The sequence below is a fragment of the Papaver somniferum genome, chromosome 8 (assembly GCF_003573695.1).
Source record: "Papaver somniferum cultivar HN1 chromosome 8, ASM357369v1, whole genome shotgun sequence".
NCBI lineage: Eukaryota > Viridiplantae > Streptophyta > Magnoliopsida > Ranunculales > Papaveraceae > Papaver > Papaver somniferum.
In genome coordinates this window covers 65,582,948-65,594,552 of record NC_039365.1, presented here as the reverse complement: position 1 = coordinate 65,594,552, position 11,605 = coordinate 65,582,948, and the positions used below count along the sequence as shown (strand labels likewise).

At 37.2% G+C, this 11,605-nt stretch overlaps 1 protein-coding gene and 3 long non-coding RNA genes across 4 annotated transcripts; all 4 read right to left on the bottom strand.

The window, feature by feature from the left end:
• Positions 1-4,038: 4,038 nt before the first annotated feature.
• On the bottom strand, positions 4,039-5,070 carry LOC113306523. The gene is made up of 3 exons (XR_003338670.1): positions 5,042-5,070; positions 4,806-4,938; positions 4,039-4,706 (listed from the first exon to the last, which is right to left on the bottom strand). It is a non-coding gene; the product is annotated as an uncharacterized LOC113306523 (long non-coding RNA).
• Positions 5,071-5,368: 298 nt separating this feature from the next.
• LOC113305636 lies at positions 5,369-6,560 on the bottom strand. The gene is made up of 3 exons (XM_026554651.1): positions 6,551-6,560; positions 6,119-6,435; positions 5,369-5,755 (listed from the first exon to the last, which is right to left on the bottom strand). Exons 1-3 carry the CDS (start codon positions 6,558-6,560, stop codon positions 5,369-5,371), a joined length of 714 nt encoding a protein of 237 aa, XP_026410436.1.
• Positions 6,561-7,667: 1,107 nt separating this feature from the next.
• On the bottom strand, positions 7,668-8,443 carry LOC113306522. The gene is made up of 3 exons (XR_003338669.1): positions 8,002-8,443; positions 7,831-7,894; positions 7,668-7,715 (listed from the first exon to the last, which is right to left on the bottom strand). It is a non-coding gene; the product is annotated as an uncharacterized LOC113306522 (long non-coding RNA).
• A 506-nt stretch (positions 8,444-8,949) lies between these two features.
• On the bottom strand, positions 8,950-11,048 carry LOC113304072. Its single transcript, XR_003338031.1, has 3 exons — positions 10,847-11,048; positions 9,804-9,900; positions 8,950-9,046 (listed from the first exon to the last, which is right to left on the bottom strand). It is a non-coding gene; the product is annotated as an uncharacterized LOC113304072 (long non-coding RNA).
• Positions 11,049-11,605: the final 557 nt, after the last annotated feature.

The following is an 11,605-nucleotide window of genomic DNA, read 5'->3' as shown; positions in this document are numbered from 1 at the left end:
TCTCATTATTCCGATTTCATGATCGAATCCACTGATCTCATGAAATGGTAATAGATAATCTTAATTACTCCGATTCTATGGTCGAATCCACGATCCCATAGGATGGTAATGCTTGTTTTATTATTCTGAATTCGTAGTCGAATCCACAGCTGATCCTGCAAATTAATAACGAACAACTATTCATTTTTATTACTCAGTTTCATGGATTATTCTCCACTAAATTCATAGATTAGTAATAGATACTCAACAACCGGGCATCTGGACCATCACTGAGTAAGCCCCACAAAAATGGTGCGAGTGTACTCGACAATGATGCACGACTGAGCACCCGAATGCACGAACGAGTGTCCAAAAATATGAAATAATGAGGAATCCTTCGCAAAACAGGAGAAAATAATAAATATTAATAAAATAATAAGAGGCGACGAAGGCCGGGCCCACCAGCCGGCCGGACGGCCGGCCCTAGCCATGGTCGTTTCGTGCCTCTCCCATTATTTTCCTTATTTTTTGTTATTTCGTGAACTCACGAAAACTCCTTGGTTTTAACAACTTTCCTTGTTTTTGCAAAACCCGTGAATTCTCCACAACTTCGTGGATTCACGAAATAATATTATAAAATAAGGAGAGGTGTGCGGGATCGGGAAACCTAACCGGCCGGCCATGCCTAAGCCGTGGCCGGTCCCACACCTCACAATCCTTAGCTTTTTATAATTGTTATTCCCTAATCTCACGAAACTCCTCCGTTTCAACAAAAACTCGTGGATTCTCCATAACATCAAGGATTCTCCATAACTTCAAGGATTCATGAAAAATAATAAAATAAGAAAAGGTGTGCGGGACTGGGCAACCTAGCCGGCAGGCCATGCCCTAGCCATGGTCGATCCCACACCTTGCAATACCTAATCTTGCATAATTATTATTTTCCTCAATTCATGAAACTCCTGGGTTTGAGCAAAATTCATGATTTCTCCATATTTTCTCAAATATTGCTCAAATCACGAAAAACCAAAAGCCAACATAGTCGCTCGACTGGCTAGCCTCTCACGGAAATTTTCAATATTAAAACACTTTTATTTTAATATTTTCAAAATATTGATGAATTGAGCATACATGCTCGGTCCAACAAAAATCGAGAATTCTCAGTCAAGATGAAACTCTTCTGAAAATTCACTATGTTGCTCGAACGCGCATCAGAAAATACTGAAACTCTCAGTATGGAAACACGGACACCACGGAAACACGTGCATGCCTCCATGACCGACCAGAGTCATTCCTAGGGCTTGCACAAAGCCAGTCCCACATGTTTTCATAATTCTGACCTAATTTGCTCAATTGCTCATACTGGGCCCGAACTCTCTCCAACCAACTGGAGAATCCTTCAAATGACCAACAACTGGTCTCGTGACCACCAAGATCCGGTCCCATGCTCTCTTGGTCGGTCCTCATCTCTCATACCTAGGTTTTGTCACCTAATGCTGAATCCAGCAATATTTCAATAAATGATGAAACCTGCATTTAATCATCGTTCTTTCACCAACTCTCAAACTGAGAACCTTGGTGCGTGCTCACTCGAGCACTGGCCATCACATGGATGCTCATCATCCCATGTGGTCGGTCCCTCTTCACTTATGACCAATTTTCAGCAATTCACCAATTGTTGAAGGATTGATCAAAAATTAGGGTTTCGAACAAACGCTCCACGACTCACCATTCTGAGCAAGTTCAAACACAAAATTATGTTGATTCAGCAATCAACATTCAAATTAATAATATTCGGTAATTCACCAATATTTTTGATTAATATTTTATTGGATCACGACACCAGTAAATAATTCTTTGAATTGAGCAATACTTGCTCAGTTGCTCGAATATTGATCCAACCATCAATATTCGTTAATTCATCAGTAGTTTGTCGAATTGAGCAACACTTGCTCAATTGCACATCAAATTACCAATATTCAGTATTTTGTTGAATTGAGCAACACTTGCTCAGTTGCACACCAAAATTATCGAACTCGTCGAATTAAGCAATACTTGCTCAGTTGCTCGACAAACTCTCGATATTCGGAAATTCGTCGTATTGAGCAATACATGCTCAGTTGCTCGACAAACTCTCAATATTCGGCAATTCATCGAGTTGAGTAATACTTTCTCAGTTGCTCTAGTCAGTAATTCATTGACATCTCAGAGAACTACATGTTCAATCCATGAATCATTGAGCATTCACCACTTATGCTCGATTCAACAAAACTAGACTCACGGTCTAAATCAATCAACAACTGACCAACTAATACACATCTGCCTTACAGACTCCACGATTCGTGAAATATCAATCACGTCAAAAATGGGGGATATCACTTAGGGTTTTGGTCTGGCGGTCTACGGCACGTGGATTCGTCCACAATGAGAAATGTGCGTAAGTCGTGTAAACGGTTGAAGGAGTTAGAAAAGTAGTGGGTGCACGATCAGTCAAGTCTCCACACGACGTGGAACTGACTTTACCACGATCTCCCACTTTCCCACTCTTTCACTCAAGAAACCGTCACACTTACAGGGATCAGTGGTGCATCATTCTTGCAATATAAATAAGTCTAAATCGAGGACAACATAATGATCGAATATCATCAATCATCGATTATCATCATTATCCGTCAACAACTCGATATAAACTTATTCACAGAACTCAACTTCAGCAGTTCAGCAATATTGCAGAAACCTTCAACACACCCACAATCCTTGATCATCACTGATCCCACACAACTCTCAGCTTCCCTCCTACAGATCAACCCATCTCCCTCTTTGCGACCGAATTGACTCTAGAACGGTCATTGTCTTGGTTTAGGCCGGAGTCATACAGATTGATTTCCTGAATCTAAGCACTCCCTTTGCAGCGGTGCATCTGTGTGAGGATTAACATTTTGCCCGGCTGAGGAGTTTCGACGGCACGCTCAGCTCTTCACCTTCCCAAAAAACCGGCGTCTCGTTTTTCCCCATCCACACATGTTGATTATCTCCAATTAAAAATATCAGTTAACACCCCGTGATTATTTCCCCCATATCCGGTTTAATAGTTAATCTGGATATTAATATCGTAAACATATTTATAGGTTTACTGTTCTCCCAATATATTCCCGGTAAATGCAATAAATATTAACACAATCATGAAATATATATTTCCACCAAATTATGGGAAATATATTCAAGAAATTCTTTTACTTATGCAAATACTCCCTCCATTTCTAAAAATAGATGTTTTCACTTTTTTCAATTCAGCTTATTCGTCTGTGGCGCCTAAATACTCACAATTAATTTTAACGTGGGACTACATTTAACAGTAATCCATGGAAAGGGGCATAGGCATCGAATATTATAGCCCTATTAACTAAACACGGACCCAACAATTACAGGTCGACTAAAATTTTGTGGAAGATACTTACTAATCGACTAAACAACAAATATAAATTGATTGGTTGTGAAATCGATCCAATATATATATATACACCGATGTGCTCATTAATTTCCTTAACGGAGTAATGTTATTAATACAATACCTATCTTCGTCATATATTTTCAGTTTCAATTTTGTGAATCGTCATCTCACAAATTAACGATAGGTAAAGTGAATTAATAGATGAAATTATAAGGGATGAAATTAACAATCCATGACTGAATGGTAAAGTTATTGTGGTGTATTATTTGAAAGTTTAACTTCACTTGCCCCTAACCATTAGCACGATCAGTTATCGTTGTGGAAGTCCAATCGTCATATTTACGTTGCCCAATGCCAGGGATCAAAATGATCTACTGTATAATTTTGATATTTTTCTGTGTTTCGGTTATACGAATTATTGTGTGGGATGTTTCATTTTTTATTATTAGTAAGTTACCTTATACATGATAAATTAACCCGAATAAAATGATGCTAGTACCTGCATAATATATTTCTAGTTCAAAAGCATAAGTCTGGTGTTATGGATGACATTTACACCAAAATTATGTTTGTACACTGTCTAGTCACATTTACAATAATTTCATTACAACTATGAAGTTAATTGATCTTATACATGCTCCGGGTTCTATATGATATTAGACCTCTTTGGATTCTTCCTTTTGGTGCTCCGTATGCGGCCGTAGATTCTGGATTGGCAGCAGGTCATCAAGTGCGTGACTGAATGTCGACAGTGCCCGTTCGAGTTAGAAACGATGCCTTGGAAACCGGAAGGGCATCCATTTGTTCACAGCGTTCTTGCAGAATATTTCCAATGTCATCTCCAGTTTCGTCGTTTTCTTCTTTAGTTAGGTGCGTAAAGCTCGGTAGTTTTACAGGGAGGGTCAAAGAAGAATAGTCAGTGTCACTGCTGCTTAAGGGTGCACACGGTACGGTTCGGCTCGGTTCTTGCCGAGACCGAGTACCTGTACCTTCCTAGACCCGGTTCCTATTTATTGGACCGGTACCTGTACCCTGTACCTCGGTTCCTATTTATTGGACCGATACTATTCGGGACCGGTACTGTACCAGATACGGTTCCGGTACCAGTCTCGGTTCCAGACAAATTTTTTCAAGCAGTGAGTTATACTGCCAGACTTCCTTTCTTGTCCTGGCCTATATGACCAGTGGAGCTCATGAAGGATGATGTACTCAGGACAAAAGCAATACCACCCGTACGGTAGCACATGAAGGTTGTTCATGAATAGGGTGAACTACCCTGCAACAAGTACATGGACAAACATACAGCTTAGCCAATTAAGTTGTTTGGATTGTAAATAAAAAATAGTAAAAAAAGTTTTAACATTACGAAGGTCACCTTACAACCGAAGAATAATAGGCGATTGGTGGAACGGGCAACTTCAAAGCAACATTAAAGCATGTTTGATGCTTTTCCTGATGTCGTCTCGTGATGAACTGTACCGCCGCACCATACTTTCAGTCTTCTTCAGCTACAGCAAGAAAATATGATTTGATATCAATGACAAGCGCAAGCAAAACGACCATTATACTAAGGTCTACATTAAAACTGACATATAAAACAAATGTAGTTACTTGATTTTGAGAGAAAGAGTGGTTATGACGAAATGGAATCACCTGTAACCAGTAATAGTAAGTAATTAGTACCATTTGGTGATATTTGTGGCGCATAACAGCAGGATTAGAGCTGGCAAACGGGCGGGCCGGGGCTGGCTTGTTACGGGTTACACGGGTTCGGGTTAATACGGGCCAAAACCCGCGGGTTGATATTCTTCACGGGTAGTCATTTCTTCAACCCGTGCCCGTAACGGGTAAAGCTTGCGGGTTCACGGGTTACCCGGCTTGTTAGATTAAAAATCAAATCAAATTTTAATTAAGTTAATTTAGGACAAATTACAAAGATCAAACACAAGTATTACAATAAACAAACACAAATCCTTCCAAATCCTTCCCTATAACACCTAACATACATCTAATCAGTCCATTTTCATAACTCCATATCCTGCTTTTCAAACTCAATCTTAACTCCATATCCTGCTTTTTGATCTTCCTGCTTTTTATAGGCCTGAGATGAACATCCCGGATCATAACTCCATATCCTGCTTTTTGATCTTCCTTAAAATAACCACTCACATGCAGAAGAACCATGTCTCTACTCTTAATAGTCTCCTCTATCCAGACTTGATGGCTGAGCACCATCACTGATGGCTGAGCACCATTAGCTGCGTAGATACATCTGTGTACCAACTCTCCCAACTTTATCCCTACATAATAAAAAAATCCTGAAGACTGTAAGAAACGGGCTTCAGGATTCACCCAAAAGAGATTAATAGATATACCTTCGACATACTTTCAAATTCAATTATAATATACAAGTTGATACATAAATTAGAGCACATGATACTCTTAGATTGCAAACAAATATAGCTAAGAGATGATTACCCTAACTAACAATAAATCAATGAACCAATACTTCTGAACTTGGTAGACGAAACATCTGAAAGAATCATGTGAGTAGTTCATATCAAATGGATTTAATAAACATTGTCCTCAAAAGATGAACAATGAGGATTGAGCAGCTGATAATTACTTCAGGTTAAAAGATGATCATTCAGAAGACACTCAGAAACAAAAATGCGTGAAAAAAATAACCTTATTCACAGATCTCCTTTCGGATAAGACTTTGATATGACCAACACTCTTCCGTCCAGCACCTGGTGTTAGTGCTTTAACCTCTATACCTCTATAATCATCTGGATGGGTCCACAGATGGCTATGTTTTGCAAAGAATGGTCCCAATGCTTCTGGTTCAACCTTATAAACCACCTTGTCTTGGACAATGCAAGCTGAGGGGTGTTTGTGGAGAAGGGTGAGTGCGGCATGGTTGTTGCACTGGTGCTCAATGTGGCGGGATGATGCACAGAGTTCTTTCTTGGGGTCAGAGTGTGTCGAGTTTGTGGAGCCCCTAACTTTCTCAAGTTATGAAATGATAAGTCAACTGAAGTTTTATCTGCATTAAATCATTCAACCAGACGACACCTAAAATCTTCACATCTTTAACTAGAGTAAGGATTTAAAAGGTACAGAACTGCATTATAACAAGTGATCTAAATATTAAAGAACTGACCGGGATGCTTTTTCCGAAACCACAAAGTCCCCAATTTTAAACCAAAATTTCACAAATTCCTTCACTGCATCAGTAAGATCTTCTCGTAGATCAATATTAGAAATAATCGATTGAAGAAGATAGTTACCAATTAGTTGTTTACCACGTTGTACCTGCAAAAAATATGAATACATGACTAGGCCAAATTTTCTGTCAAGTATCATTCTGCAGTTCATCTGTGTCGATTTCTAATCAGTGTTTGCTCATAATTCATAAAACCTGCAAGCATCAGCAATTCAACATTATTAAACCATGGTCTTTGTTAAGCTGAAATGTCCAAACATACGCTTCCAATAATACCCGTCTGAAATTTTTAAGAGTCATGGCCTGAAAGTGCCCTGGCATCAGTGGACGCTGCTTCTCCTTTACCACTCCATTGGATCTGGTGAAGCTGAAAATATTCAAACATCATATATGCATATGACCATTGATCAACTTTGAAAAGAAAAAACATCATTTAAGTTAATCTACTGCGTATTGTTACTTCAGTTAATTGAACAGCTCAAGATGTTGTTAATTAAACAGCTCAAAATGCTTTTAATTGAACAGCTTAAAATGCTGCTAATTGCTACTTCAGTTAATTGAACAACTCTTTAGTCGGTTTAAATGCTGTAGACGAAATAATTTTCAAGAGAAAGACGTAGTGAAAAAAGGACAAATGACGCACAAAGCACAGAACAACTGAGGCTTTCCACGGCCGAATTCACCGTAAGATTCATTAGGTGATCAGGTCTCAGTTCCTCTTGTTACAAGCAGGACTGTGTAAGTTCAATAAATATCGAAACACAACAATCTAGAGTCATAATCTACTGGTATTACCTTCAAAAACCGTGTTGAGTACTCTTGATTGTGATGTTATCTGAACGATCTCATGCATTCTTGGATGAAGTTAACTAGCACTAGAAAAACCCAGCAGAACCAACTCGACGCTCCAAATCTCTACTCTTAACCCACAGAGTCCCCAATTTTAAACCAAAATTTCACAAATTCCTTCACTGCATCAGTAAGATCTTCTCGTAGATCAATATTAGAAACAATCGATTGAAGAAGATAGTTACCAATTAGTTGTTTACCACGTTGTACCTGCAAAAAATATGAATACATGACTAGGCCAAATTTTCCATAAATGGTGAAGCAAAAGATGAAGCAATTCAGGAACATCTAACATTAACTGAATAGATAAAATAAGATTGCTTACGAGATGGGGTGTTTCTTTCTTCCCTACAACCATCTGATTTTTGTTAGCATCATCAAAGTGATTACTGTACAGAAGAACAAGTAACAAGAATTACAAACTGACACACACTAAAACATTGCTCTGCTAAAATAAAATTAGAACTTTTAATACACACATTGATAATTACAATACCTCCTGGATTCGAATTAATGACCAGATATGAAACATCTTGAAATTTCCCACAGAAGTATATTTCCTCAACACTACCAACAACCATACGTCGATCTATATTTCCTCAATTTCAAACTCAATCTTAACCACAGAGAAAACCCAACTTTTTTCCTTTTTAATTCACAACTTCTTCATCATCTTCTTTTTACTTAATTAACATCAGTAACACTATTATTAACACCAACGAAACCTTTCCCCTCAACTCTCGGTCTCAATCTCTCACTATCATTTCTAATTCTCCTCCAGCCGAAGAACACAGAAGAAGAGAACGAGCAGAAGAGGCAGAAGAAAAAAAGAGAATGATGTTTTAGGTTTAGCCTTTCCTTTTTATACCTTAAACGTAAGGATATGATTAGCCCTAGATAATCCGACGGTTATGATTAAATATAACTTATTATAAGCAATTTAGACGGGTTTACGGGTTGTACCCGCGGGTTCACGGGCCGGGACGGGTTAACCCGTTTACTCACAAGCCGACATTTCTCCAACCCGAACCCGGCTTGTTTTGGAACCAGCCGAGCCGGGTTCGGGTTTTCACGGGCCGGGCACGGGTTAACTCGCGGGTTTTGGCTTGTTTGCCAGCTCTAAGCAGGATGGATCAACTCACCAGCAAAGTGATCTTTGAGTTTAAAATGTCCTAATATCCAAAGTTGCTCTGCTAGAAACCAATTAATCGAATCTTGAATCAAAGCCTTCATATTCACAACACCCAGAGTCAGAAACACTGAAAAAAGAAAGGTATATGACTGCTAAACTGTTTCCTAAATCTAATGGCTATTACTACTCGGTACATTCGGTCCGGGACGGTACGGGACTTGGATAGGACCGTGTACCTGTACCTCCGTAACCTCGGTTCTTATTTTTTGGACCGGTACCTGTACCCCCTTCCTCGGTTCGGTACAAAAACAGGTACGGTTCCATCGGTTTCGGGACGGTCCATCGGTCCGGCTCGGTTCCTGTGCACCCTTACTGCTGCTGGTACTCTCTTCGTTATTGTCATTGTTTCCTGTCAAGCATATGTAAATGTCAAAGAATAAGACAGTGATAAGGGATTGGAACTACTAAACACATAAATATCATTCAGACAAATTTAAGTATATGCTCGAATCATGTCCATCATTTGGATTGATTTCTGAAATTTACATACACATTCATAATTGCTTGAACATTCAGATGGATTATAAGATTTTTTTAATCATCCATTATATGTAAAAGGATTTAGATTTAACATGATTAATACGTTGTGAAATATGCTTGAACAATCAGATCCATGTGATAATGCATTTGACTGAACATAAGATATACCTAAAATGAAAATGTAAAGAATTCAATGTGAAATCCAAATAATTGTGAAGATAAAAACGTTTCATTTTATTCAAAGGTTAACGTCGTTTGCAAGTCCGATGGTATATGTCAGCATACCAAATGTGAATTTAATGACTTTGCAATTGTTTATATTATGAGCAAAGTATACATTAGCGACCGATATTGAAAACTAAAACAATACATAGAAGAAGCACTACAATAGGAAATACTGATTTTGGATGATGTTGATGAATATTAAGTGATCGAAAAAAGGAAAAAAAGATCATTCTCCTCATACTGCAAACTATTTATGGCTTAATTATAATCCTTACATTCAAAACATAAATAATGCCCTCTATGAGTTCAGTTAAACCAACTAAGGACCAATTAGAACATTAAAAAAAGAAAAGATGAAAAATAACATCTAAAACAACCTAAAATTCAAGGACAATTCTAACCTTATTTCCCCATTTTATCAAGGAAGACTTCTTCTTCTTCTCCCCTTATACTGGTTCCGTGATCTTCCAATTCTCTTTTCCACATTCTTCTTAGTAACTGGATGGAAGAATGGTAGAATTGAAAACTTCAAAACTTATGAACTTCCACAAAGACACTAAAGATTAAATGTAAATTATTCACGCCCACTCTTAATTTATTAGGTTATGTAATTTTATCGATTCAAAGTCTCTAAGTTGTGTCATATATAATAAATGAAAAAACTATAAATTCTGAACTCAATCAAAATCCAAATTTAAATGATTTCGCTAGGATGCTAAACTGTTCGACTGACAAATCCCTATTTTATTTGTAATTAAACCCCTAAACCCTAATAGAAGAGAAATCCACAACAGAAACATATATTGGAAGCATGATCTGATTTACCCAATATGGATTCATGACAAAACTTAGTTTGGAAAAATAAGTTCCTCTTGTGCCTCTGTACTAAAGCAGAGTTTTTGCATCATCCTTTATGATTGATTAACAAAACCAAATACACAACTAATCATATTTAGAGTTACATAATTATATCAAAATATAGGTATAAAATAAAAAAACTATCAGTGAGTCCATGAAATTCAAAGCGAAACCAAATTTTTTTTGAATAATCACCTCCTTTTTGACGGGGTTTTGATTATTCCTTTTGTCCGAATATTTTTTTTCAGCTAGGGTTTGACCCTCCCTCCTTTTAAGGATGTTTCAGACATAAGAAAATCGGTCATAAAAAATATTAGATTGTGTTTTAAGGAAAACATATAATGATGTTATTCTTCCTAGGTCACGAAGATTAATCTCCCTATCCATATCATTATTAAAGTTTTCCCGTAAACAAAAGATTATCTTTGATTTCTGAATACACTCCCAGAAGAGGAAACAACTCTAAAGCATCTCTTGGAGATTAAGATGATCGCAAGGGTTAGCTGATGCAAGAAACAATAATCAGTTTCGAAATTAAAATTTCAAATTTTCACAATGCCAAAAATCCTAGAATATTAGAGCTTACCGGAATATACGAAGTCTTGATTATAGTTAATTATAAAGGAGTGGCTAACGATTCAAAGGAATTTTGAAATGAAAACGTGCTTCTTATATACTCCAATTTTTGATTTGGATTACTTTCAGTTGCTCAATATTGCAGCGTTGATTCAGATTTGGAAGAAAGAGATGAATGAACTTAAGATTTGGGCATTTTGTTTCAATATGCTATGAATGATAGATTTAGTGGGAATGAAAAAAACCATGGCCATTGACCTATCTTTCCCAAGGATTTATCTTTTCCATGTTTAATGATGTGACGCTGGAAGATGAAGAATTGGGTCTGAGATAGCTATAGAAGACGATTTAGCGCCACAGTTACACATTCCTCCCATTAAAATCTAAGGCACGTGCAGAAAAAAGGCGTGATCTGGGAAATCACGGCCATGGATTTATCTTTGCAAAGGACAGATCCTGACCACTCTTTACATAGGCCAAGTTATCCAAATTGTACTATGTATTCTTGATTGGATCATTTGTTAGACTAAAGATAATCTCAATACAAGATTACTAACAAGTTGAGTCTTTTGATTTATATAATATATGTCCTCACCTTCTTACGTGTCTATCGTCTATAAGTATTATGTTAACTATCTAGTTTAAACGCAAAACATATATTTCTAATTTGTAATTAGTTTAATTTACTAAACTTAATCGTAAATGAGCCCTACCAAATTCCCATAACTATTTACTCATAATAATAATTATTATTATTATTATTATTATT

What these genes read in the sequence shown, in the direction of transcription:
- LOC113305636 (XM_026554651.1), bottom strand. An exon ending in AAAGGAGATCTGTGAATAAG is followed by an intron (nt 5,756 to 6,118) that starts GTTATTTTTTTC and finishes CGTTTCTTACAG; the next exon opens with TCTTCAGGATTTTTTTATTA.